At 29.1% G+C, this 12,707-nt stretch overlaps 1 protein-coding gene across 22 annotated transcripts in view; it reads right to left on the bottom strand.

The window, feature by feature from the left end:
• Positions 1-12,707, bottom strand: part of LOC102672923 (TLD domain-containing protein 2) — a 194,062-nt gene that overhangs the window by 54,749 nt on the left and 126,606 nt on the right. For 14 of the 22 annotated variants that reach the window (XM_031508465.1, XM_006611362.2, XM_006611359.2 and 11 more), the window contains 2 exons: positions 11,736-11,804; positions 10,451-10,560 (listed from right to left, as the gene is read on the bottom strand). In XM_031508465.1, coding sequence (XP_031364325.1) covers positions 10,451-10,560; positions 11,736-11,794 — 169 coding nt within the window. In that variant the 5' untranslated portion in view covers positions 11,795-11,804. Of the gene's footprint in view, positions 1-254; positions 480-10,450; positions 10,561-11,735; positions 11,805-12,707 lie in introns of those variants that run through there. The other 8 variants (XM_006611364.2, XM_006611365.2, XM_006611360.2 and 5 more) reach the window with 2 other exon arrangements.

Below are 12,707 nucleotides of genomic sequence, written 5' to 3'. Positions count from 1 at the left end.
TTCAAAAAAAAAAAAAAAAAAAAGGAATTGATTCGTTTGATCTCCGAATGATTAATCGTCGATTCGATAAAATATCCTCTGTGCAAATTTTTAATTTTCCGACCAACAATTCTTAAGCTTGTTATCAATAAACTTAATTTCACGCCTGTTTCGAATCTATATATACCTGGAGTGTAAAACATCGATCATTGCGCACGTGATCACATTGCTCGTTTCTTACTTAAATGTCTTACGAATGTTTCTTACAAATATACCTGTGCTTCCAAGAGAACTGTGTTCGAAGCTTCTGTAGTTCGGGCAGGGAGAGCTGCCGGTCATGGAGAAGTACACGACATAGTCGCGGTATTTCTTCTCGTAGATGTAAATTTTGCTCGGCTCGTAGTCCAATAATTCCCACGACGAGAAGGACATGATCGAATCGTCACTTCCAACTGAACTTTTCCTCATATTTTTCTTCAATCTTTTATACACATGTATAATTTCTTGTTTCTTAGTATATTTCTAATAATCAATAATTCAACAAACTTCATGGTTAAGATGTGTGTAATCTTGTTAAACTTCCTTATTTAATCTCATATTTTTTTTTACATATTTTATCGAATTTTATCTGTACACCATATCAATTTATTTAAGTTAACATTATAAGATAAATATAATGGTGAATCGATAAAAAATTGAATATCGGATGGATATTTGAATATAATTATTTGAAGGAATTGATGAACTCGATATTGATTATATAAAAATATCATATTGTCTTTGAGCGTAGAACTGATTGATAATATCAATTGATTGATAAATAATAAATGATAAATTGACAAGAAGTTGATATTAAGTTGGTATTAAGATAAAATTTCAAAAATTGAATACAACGGCTTCTTTATTCTGAAATTTGAAATTATATCTATTGCTATCTAAATATATATAATAAGATTAGAAGATGATAAAATGATAAGAAATTAATGTTAGATGATCAAGAATATACTATTTCACATAATTTAAAATTAAAATTTAAAGTAATCTTTTACTTGTCCTTTGTACATTAATTAATTAAACACTAGAATATATGATAAATTGATAAGATATTGATATTAAGTGGTTAAAAGTTCAAGAAATGAACACAATTGCTACTCTGAACTCTTTTAAAATTTTAACATCGAATTCGTCACATCCGTTTCTCTGAACGTGTACATTAATCGATTAGATCAACACAAGAATACGAATTGACAAGAAGATAATATTATACTCAAATGTTCGAAGAAGAAATTGGTGAATTTGAATCGACGATTTAGAAAATGAAGGTTCCGCTGGTAACCGGAACGCGAAACGGAACGCCACTGACTTTCTAGCACGAATGGTGCTCGTGTTTCGTGTGGGTCAGCCTTGAGACCTCCGGTCGACATTGACTCGCTCTTAGGATGCTTCTCGAGTCTTTACGAATCGAATAAATAACTAGGAAGTTAAGGAAAAAGAGTTCGATCAAAAAATAAAAACAAATTAATCCTGAAATTATATTTACGATTTCATACTTTTCATTTTGAGTTAGAATTATTGATTCGAATTTTTCGATTCGAAAATATAAATCTTAAAATTTGAATAAATATTAAATATTGATATGTGTTCATTTATGGACTAATATTTCTGATGAAAAAAAAAACTCTGAAAAAAATAGGAAGATAAAAGTTTTATCTATAATAATATTGGTTCAATATTATTTTCATTCTTTTTAAAGAATAAATTTAATAATAGATAAGATTGATAAATATCAGAAAAAATGTTAGAAAATGTCAAGATGAAAATTAATTAAAAAAGAAAATTACTTGGTTAAAAATAATTGAACAATTTTGACATTTCTATTTTTATATTTTAATGTTTCTATAAAAGTCTTTGTTACACAATAATAATCCACAAGTGTATTATCTGTTTCTATATATATTAATGAATATTTATCGCGATTAATAACTTTTAATCTCTTATTAAACGTAAGCGTTAAGAGTACATTCTTCGAATAATATGTATCAAGAGCTGAGTCGACTTTCTCGTATTTCGCTACTTTGGTTACTAACTACGTCGTAGAAAAATTTAGAACCAGAAGAAAAAAGAATAGTTAATCACAATTTATCGAAATATTTTTTCATTTTCGGATAAAATTCCTTATCTAATTTAATGGTAAAGATAATATGAAATTATATATAATAATTTCCTAACCTAATTTAGTTGGAGAAAAAAGAAAAATATACTGAAAATAACACATTTTAAATAATAAATAATATAATTATTTATATTATGAAAAGTAATTTTGAATGAATTGAGAAATTAACAAAGATTTTTTTTGAATGAATGCAATTGTTCCTAAATTTGGAAGATATAATTTTACCTGGGAAAAGAAGGTTATTTCCTTCAAATCATTCAAAGAGATAAAGAAGAGGGGGAAGTGAAAGGGATTAGCCAATGACGAATTTTTGTTTTTCAATATAGCCAATAGAATTCAAGAACTGCTTTCAAGTTTAAGAATACAGAAATTATTATTTGACAAGGTCTAACATATTAACTTTATTCGAGATGAACGTGGGTGATCATTTAGGTGGGTCAGATCAAATTTGATTCTACAGATTACTCTAGTATATGTTTCTTAAATTGCAAATGTATTACTTATATCCAAGTCAAAAATAATAAGAAAGAAAAATAAACATCACAGTTCATGATCGAATCAAGATTGATATGTCCTTACGAATCAGAATCAATTCAAATAATCAAGTTTCTTTTCTCAGAGGCTTAGAATATTACTCCTAAGATATAGCATGAAATTTAAAAGATTCTAACCTATACATGATATTCTTAATTTTGCATTAATCGAAGTAATCCTAAATACACTGAAAAATTGTCAATCGTAAATTCTAACCTATTCTCGATACACTTAATTTTATCACCTTCTTTTAACTATGAATACGTATATAGCGAGATAACATAGAGGAAAAATACAAAAGTAATTAATATGATTGTGTCTATTAAAGTGTTGAAAATTGTAATCGAAAATACTGGAAATATTACGTCTATTTTTAAACGTTCCACAAGTCAAAGAATCACAGTAATATTTAAACAAATATAAATATAAATATCGAAAAGAAGAAAACAAATTGACTGGACGAATATTTTACACATTATTTTTTACATTTTGTGAGTACATAACACATATTACTCTGTGAATTCAAGGTGATACGATGATTATCATTGAACGACGCTAATACACTACGATTCGAAATTTTTACGTCGTTGTCACTACACTGTTACACGTTGATTCTATAATATATTAATTACACTTTACATTTTGAATATTGATATATGTAATAGATGCTATAATTATATGGAAAAATTGAAAATAACTGACAAAATCCATCGAAATATATGTCTGCGAAGACATGTTGGTTAGGAGAAACGACAATCGCGATTACTCACGCGAGTTTCACGGTCGACTGACAATCTCACAGCCATGTTGCCATCACGTCACCTTTGGCGCGATTATTTAATTTCAATGTATGTCTTTTATCGGCATCTGTTCCGCTTATTAAGAAGTGTTTACGTTAAACCAATTTTGGACAGCGAATCGATCGGTTTAATGTCACTTGATATCAAAAGGTTCATGTGTATCTTAATGATATTTATCAGTAATAAGTTAGGTTATGACAAAGAAGCTTTATATGTGACTTTAGTAGTTGCAAGAGTGGAATGTTGATTATAAATTATAGGGACAAAAAAACGATAGATCTCATAAATAATTTTCATTCATAATAAATAATGTGTTTTTAATTTAAAAACAATTACATCAATATCTATATCCAATTTTTTTTAATTACTATCCAATCCAATAGTAATTAATTTCTATCTATAATTTGTTTTATTTGTGTAAATACAAATTATCTTGTTCACGAAATAGAAAATTAAGCTAAATAAAAATTAGATATAAAAATAGTTTTAACATTTGCATAAAATAATGAAAATTAATTAAATTTTGTAAAATTTTTGTATTCTTACCATGAAATAAATTACATTAATAGCTTCTAAGAAATATTCGATTGACGTTTCAAATATATATATATATTTAAGAACACGAACGTAAAATGAACCTAGTTTCATTTGAAACATTATCATCGATTCTCATTAATCAGTTGGATAAGCAACAATGTATCAAGTTATTAAACAACGTCAGGATGTTAAATCTCAAGTCTATAAACATTGATTCGCTGAACTATGAATAATCAAGTATATTGTAAACGTGACTGATTTACAAGCAAGATCTCATTCATAAATATTTTTTTTAGTTTAATTCTTTTAATATTTTGTGTCTCCTTTAAATTATCTTTTTTCATTTTTCGCATTCAATGTATCTCTTTTTATTTTATTAACTTCTTTCCATGTTAATTATCTTTCAATTCTAACTTTTCTTTATCTTACTTTCACCTGTTCTGTTTTTATCTTATCTACTGACATCGATTTCTTTTTACAAGCGTTTCTATTGGAAAATTAATTTATTCGCGATTTATTTCACATTTCGAAACTTTGGTGATAGTTTTTTGAAACTCAACATTGTTGATAATAGAAACTTGATAATTAATAACAAAAATCACTAGCCAACTTCATGCTTCTCGAAACACGAATTTGCGATGTACTTCAATTTTATACAGATATAAAATTTTTTTCTACATTTTTCTTATATTTCGAAACAAAATTCATCAGAATTTTATAAATATAATTTTAATTATATGTCAACGTTTGATCTCGACAATCTTCGAATCGATAATTCACGAACAATCAACTTCCTGTAATCGAATTAAACGAAGTATTTCATCAAAAGCATAGTTTAATCTGTAATACAAGTGAAACTGTGGTAGCATGTTTCAACTTTTCAATTTCGAATTTAATTCTTGAAATTTGAGACAATAATTAACGAAACACGATTTTAATTATATTTCATTATCCTCAAAATCTTTTTTTCTTGATTTTCTTTCCTATTTATCTACTTTTGTCTTTTGAAATGGTAAAAATGATCAATTGATAAAAATCGATATTTCTTTTATAATTATAAATATATAAAACTTGTTTTAAGCGGTATATAATAGACTCACTTAACGAACTTGAATATTCACGTGACTTAAATTACTTTATTTCTGTTGTAAAGTAAGATGAAATTTCAGGAATATCTCATATCTTGCGTAATAGAATGCATTATTGTTTTTAGAGTCTTTTGACAAATGTTTCAAGTTTGTTACGAAATATATGGAAATATATTTAAATTAATCTAGTCTAACTCATTCAAGTTCAATTTAAATCAATATGAATCGAATATTAATTAATTTAATTACGAAACTCGATTCAAATTGAACGAATGAATATTAATTAAATTAACTTGATTTGAGCTTCAATTAATTTAATTTAATTTACCTTAATTAAAATTCGAATTTAAACCACGATCGATAAAATTTATTAAATTATAAAATCTCGAATCTCGAAAATTATCATATTTATTTGCTTTCAAAGAAAAAACACGACTCTGTTTCAAATTCAATTTTATTTATTAAGATACGTATAAGGATCCATCAGAGGGTTAATTTATTTCAATATTATCAGAGGTCAAAAGTTAATTCTCATCAAATCGAACTCAAATTCATCCATTAAAGATCAAACGGCAAAATAATGCATATAATTATTTTTTAACTATTATACTCTTTTACTTATAAATATCAAACATAACCCTATCATTACATCAAAAACATTTTCACTGTTTAATACTAGAGCTACCAACGAACCATAAAGAAGTAGATTTTTGATTGACCCACCCGTTATATATTTTGAACATCACCTACTCCGATATTTATAGATAAACAGTAGATAAACCGTACTGATATACATTGCCAAGTAGAATTCAATCGATATATTCTATCAAAGTTTTTTTTTTCAAAAATTGAGATAAAGAAATCGAAGCTAATATTTTATATTCCCTTCCTCAAAATTTCAACTCGTTTGAGCAAAAGGGTTACATTACACTTCAATTTTACATTCTTCTCTGTCCACCCCTCAAAATTTCAGCTCGTTTGGGCAAAGGGCGCGCTACATCCAAATTTTATATTCGAGCCGCCTTCTCCGTCCACCCTTCAAAATTTCAGCTCGTTTCAAGAGGCTACACCGAAATTTTATATTCAGAATTTTATATTCTTCCTCTCCCTTCCATCTCTCAAAATTTCAACTGGTTTAATCGAGAGTATGCGCCAAGCGTTTTGGAAACGATATCGAAACGAGATTTTCCTCGGTCGTCGCACGATCTCGCGGAATGGCCGCCACTAACCCGAGTAATTAGATAAATTTCCAAGCGAGCGGACGAGAATTCATTGTCATTGTCGGCAAATCCACACTGCCCATTAAAGTGTGCGCGGTGTGTTTGGGTTAATCCCAACGCGGATTCTCCCGTTTAATAAACTGTGTCCCACCTTCCACGACCCTTGTGCAACGGGAGGATTTAAATTTTTCGCGTAATCTCTCGAACGATATTGCATCACTCGCCTACAACATGGTTGCTTGCAACCATTCTTTCGAAGAATTAAGAGCCGCGTATCGCGGCGATTTAACGAAACGATTTACGAGAAAGTTAATCACGAATGCGCTTCGTTTCGAATTTTCATTCATTCGTTCGTCGGCTCGAGTTCGTTCTCGGATATCGTTTCGATGATTGGTGCACGAATATAATTGACGTGTGTATGTATGATAACATGTTTGTAAAAAAATTTTTTTCATTTGACAATTAATTAGATAACTAGAGTAAAGATGTGTTAATAACATAATGTGCCAATAATCGATAGTCATAATTCTATCTCAGGTTTATATCCTTATTATTGGAAAATAAAAAATATTGGAATAACGAAAGAGATGTTTTTGACAGATTTATGGAGTTTCGAATAGACTTTAAAGATTGAAGAAGATAGATTCAATCAGGAATTCGACAAGATCAATTACGACGAAAAATGAATAACTTTGACTTAATATATTCGGATATATATGTAATCCAATTTTATCAATGCAAATAATTTGTTATCTAATTTATTTAATTTCATTTATTTCGAATCATAAATAATAATACGAACGAATTTTTCGTTAAATTTAACGAAACGTTTTAATTTTTTCGAGAATTAGAAAAATTAAAAAAAATATTATATTACAATTATAAAAAACGTGATGACACGGCCGATATCGCTTATTAAACTTAACAAGAAAGTGATTAAACTGTCTCGCTTTAATGAACCGAACCGGCCACCATTATTAAACGCACGTTGCGTCGAGGACTCGATACGCGATTAATAATAATCGATAAACTAACCTCTAATTCCTCGTGATCTAGATTTTCCCATTCGACTCGACACAGGACGCGGAACATTGCGTTTCGTCGATGCTCGAAAATCCGGAATGGAGGGTTTAAACACGTTAAATCCATTCAGGATCGATACTTTTGCTGGTAAAACTAACGAGGCGAACAAACGAACGGCAACCAATGGGAAAAATGGGAGGTTTAATTCTTCTCTCTCTCGGATGCAAATTGAGAGATAAAAGCGTCTCTCTCTCTCTCTCTCTTTCTATCGTATTATGGGGGGCGACTTATCGTAAATAATGTTCAACAATGTGGATGAATAATTCAGCGATGCGTAATCGGGGGGTAATAAATTATTCCGTTGCTCGATACGGATTAAATGATAAAATTGGGATCATTCTGGTGAAAATTGTGATGTAAGATATTTTGTTATCGTATATATTTCGCAATACATGACTTGATATATTTCTATAATTTTCGGGGTTACAGTACGAATACATTTCAGATTACCTGGAAAGATATTGTTATTTTTCGTTAATACAGTTAAGAAGGGAGTTACTATCGCTCTTATCATAATGATTATTTGTGAGATTAATTTTATTCTAAAATTAATATCGAATCTATCATATCAGCAGAAAAGTATAATAAGAATGTACATTTCGATACGTATCAAAATTTTTAGATGCTTAGATACTATCAATATCTATACAATATTTTTTATTCGTTCGAAGGATTTTTCATTAATTATTGTTTTCCGGTAACATAGGATAAATGAATTAATTTCTATCTTTTTATTCAATCAAGTAATTTCTTAACTATGATAGTAGTTTCTTGAAGTAATTTATTTTATCGTAATCGACGTAGAGTAACCTTTAACTATAGATCGTTATATTGAAAGATATAAATGAAAAAAAACATATCATTTAATTTAACAAGATAAAGTTGGCCTTTCCTTTTTTTTTTTTTTATCAAGTTAAGTTGGCTTAGATTTCTCGTTCCAAAAAAAAAAAAAAAGAAAAGAAAAAGAAGAAAAAAAAGAACAAGAAATTTCAAATTTATTTAATTTTAATTTTCAACGACCAATATATCTGCTAAATAACCTCCATGTTTCGATTAAAATGAGCTTCATTATTCTCTTCGCGGAATATTGTAATGGAAAGCTGGTAACATAACCGATACAAATTTACCTCGTTACCAGTTACTCGTGTTAAAAATAACCATATTATAATGTAAGAACGAAAGTCAGCCGTAAAAATAACGAGCATCGACGAGAATATTTATACTGAATATAAGTCTCGTAAGTTTTTCCATAAAAATTTATTTTTAAAAAAATATATTAATTAAATATATATATTTAGAACCAAAATAACAATAGTCTTATTTTTAAACATATATCATGGAACCAAAAAAATAAAAAAATTGTCGCAAAATTATTTCGAGTTTGATAAGAGACAATCGAAGAATCGAAAATCACAGTGATATAAATCCAGCCAGATAGAAAATTGAATTTTTGATTTTTATCCGATTTAAAATTATTCAATTGGATTTTAATTTAAGATCAACAGATAAAAACTAAAACCAAAGTATATAAAAATATAACAAGATATCCAACGCCTTTTCGTTCAATCTTGATCAGTGTATTTTTTATATAAATAAAAGTAAGATTAAAATTTCCATACGTATGAAAAAAAGTTATATATAAAATACACGATAAACCTATACATAATACGATAAATATAATACATTCTCAATACAAAAAAATTCACGATTCAAATTTCGCAACGAAGATGTGATCACCATGTGTCGTCGTTGTAAAAATCTGCGGGAAGCGCGGATAAATCTCACGAGAAGAATGTCAATTAAAGGCTTGGTGGCGCGCGCGCGCGCGCGAAACGATCGATCAAACCTGGCATTTGTGCCACTTTAAGAAAAGTAAGTCAATGTAATTCGCAATGAGTAAGGTTGCATACGGGACGCTTAGCGCCCAAGATCGAAGAAGACCTTCGTCTTCTCTCGATCACGATGGCCGCCTGGTTCCGATTAGCCTTTCCTCCGCCGATCGATCGAAACTTCCGTGTGTGGCCTACCCAGCCACGATGAATCTCGAGCACAAACGCTCGTTTTATCAGGCCACTGGATCACTTTCGACTTTCACTCCATTCTTCTTTTCTTTTTTACAGTGAAAATTGTTCTTTTCTCTCTTTCTCTCTCTCTCTCTCTCTCTTTTTTTTTATCGAGACGAGATACCTTAATTGTAACAGTTGTACGAAAGTTATGTACGAAATCGTTGAATTAAATTTTACGTATTTAATTTTATCGTCGTTTAATGTTAATAGTAATAATAATAATAATGAAGAACATGTTAAAGTTTCTTTTACATTCCCACGTATTCACCACGTGTTCTTTAGGATAGCTTTTGTTCATCTTGATTATTAATTATTTTTTTCATTTAGTTGGTAAAAGTATCTTCATAAATGTTTTTCAGAACAATTTCGAGTATAAATGATTCCGTATTTCCAATATTTGATACGTGGTATAAATTATTTGATTATTTGATGAATTTAAAACGATTAAATTACTAGATCGCATATCTTCAATAGAACAACAAGGAATAATTGGATAATGCTAATTTATATTGTATATTTGAATTGTTGGTTAAGAAGTAGAATCCATATATTTATAAACCAGAGTGTACATAGGATTTCAGGTGTGTTGCATGAATTAGAATTTAGATTAAGAAAGTTTACTCGAAGATTAATCGTTGGAGATAATTCAAGCGATTACGCGGTGCATAAACGCGAAATGAAATGAAAATACCGAGTTTTCGTTTTCGAGATAACCGAGTGTAAATCTTCCCTATTTTTCCACATTTTGCTTTTATTAATCTCTCAATCACTTAACCGTCCATTCGATCTTATTTTCGTATCATTTGTTTCATCTTTAATCCTTCCATTACATTTCAATTTGGTTTAATTGATTTAATACTCGATACTATTGGATATTATTGACATTTGATATCAATTTATTCAAGTTTTAATTTTCTAGATATTTATGCGTATTTATATTTCCAGAATTCTAATGAAAGAAGTTACTCACCCTTTGCGAACTCGTCGACCGACTCGAACCGTCCTTGATCGACTTTGTTCTTCGACGAATCCCAATCGAAAGGCGTCGCGAATCCATGATCCACGCTACGACTCTTGCTCCTACAAAAGAATAAATTAAGATTAGAATGATAAATTTGCGCTCGAAAATAATTATAACTATATCCCATCTTTTGCCAATTTTGTTATTATTTCAAAATTAATCCTTCGCGTGGTTAAATTAATCTGAATCATGATTAATTTTTTTTTTTTTTACTATTCAAGATTTTTAGATCTGATAAAATATTTACTTGAATATATTTATCTCTATTTCATTGCATAATCAAATTTTGAAAAGTATATATATATCGAAAAAAATTAAAATCTCTTTGGAAGAATTATAAAAATAATCAGAAATGAAATTCTCACAAATAATAATTTTACTTTTCTTCTTTTTTTTTTTTTTAAGCAACTATGATTCGACTTTTTTTTTTTAATTATTCCATTACGTGTAAGCGTTTCTTTCCAAGTAAAATCTCGATTATTCGTTGCTCTCCCCTTCCCTCCCCACCCCCTTCTCTTTTTCTTTGTTTTATTTGCAAAAGCAGAGCCAGTGAAGCGGGGCACAATGCAATTTCACGATGCAACGAACCATGCGTCGTATAAACGGATCCTACAAGATGGATGAATCCACGAGACGAACGGCCGGCGAAGATAGCAAGCAACAATGGAGCTTTCGTGAATGAAATTACTGGTCATGAGGAGGGAAAAAAAAGGAACAAATTTCACGAGTGGAGGAGCACGGGGCGCGAACGGGTTATCTGATGTTGCAACAAGTAAAATCTGTTAAACCGTGCCACTACTTGAACTTGCGTCGTGTTCGTGGATTTTTAATCCTTAATCCGATGAATGAAATTTTGTTGGAAAAAAAGAAAATTAATTAACCACGTTTTCTTTTTTAAATTGCAATAATGAGATGTATACATATATTCAAAGATTCAAAAATTCGTTAACAAAGTATTTTAAAAAAATAATTATTAAAAGAGAAAAAGAAATTTTTGCTGATCCATTACTTGAACAAATAGTGCAGAATTTTTTAACAGTCTGGAATAATAAAAAAAACAATAAAGAAGGAAAAAATGCTTGTTCACGAATTAAAAAAAAATATATATATATAAATGGAGATTAAAAATATATATATATATGTGTATGTGTACATACGCGATGCTTGCAATTCGTCGCACAGCCATTCGAAATAGAGGGAATTTGGTTTTGTAGAATTTCGAATTTGTACGTACCTGAAATATGGTACTGTGAGATTCTCAGTGGATCTCGAATGGGTGATATCCTGGGACATTCGCCTGGACCTAGGATGCAACAAACAATCCAAAACAACAGCGGTGAGTTTACATGCAAACTGCGTGCAAAAATGTTTAAAATAAAAATTAAATTATAATTGGGGGGGGAAAAAATTTGGGCGACAGCGGACGAATCGAATTTAAAATAAAAATAGCAGAGATAAAAAGCGATTAGCTTACGTAAGAAAATTATTTTATACAAACAGGTTGTGTATAAAAAAAAAAAAAAAAAGGAAAAAAAAAAGGATACTCAAACGTACATTCCGATGCACTCATGCAGTTGATTTTTATTACTTACTGAATACTTTCCTGTAATTCTTAGAACGATCTTTCTAACATTTAAAACGTAATACTTTTGACTATCTCAAAAGTTCAGTTACATTCCTAATTTTCACGATTTTATCATAATCATTAGCATAGCTAATAAATCATAAGTTTAAGCGTTGTGTATATATATATAGTTATGTTTATGCAGTCAGTAGTTATTTTTGTGGTTATTTTAAGACACGATTTTCTTGTATAATAAATTTACTACTTGTATTTTCCTTTTACTATTTTTATACGAATTTTTATTTCGTATATTTTTTCTCCTTTTTTTTATATCATCATTAATTTATTTTATACGACAACTTACAGTTATTTTTACCTGTCATTTTTACCTACAAAACACGTCAAATATATTCATCTTTTTGAAGATGGCTAGAACGAACGGTTAATAATGCGGTAAAAAACGAAAGTTAAGATAAAGATTTCTTTATTGGATAAGTTAATAAGTCAATAAATTTGTAAGAAGAAATTCTTTTATTTATTATATTTCTTTATTTCTCAAAAATCGATCTATCAAATATAACTTACGATCAAAAAGTACAAAAAGTATCGTATTACGACAAAATGGAACTTGTCAAAATTCCA

This window comes from Apis dorsata, unplaced genomic scaffold (genome assembly GCF_000469605.1).
Source record: "Apis dorsata unplaced genomic scaffold, Apis dorsata 1.3 scaffold_87, whole genome shotgun sequence".
Taxonomy (NCBI): domain Eukaryota; kingdom Metazoa; phylum Arthropoda; class Insecta; order Hymenoptera; family Apidae; genus Apis; species Apis dorsata.
This window is presented reverse-complemented; position numbering and strand designations above follow the sequence as displayed.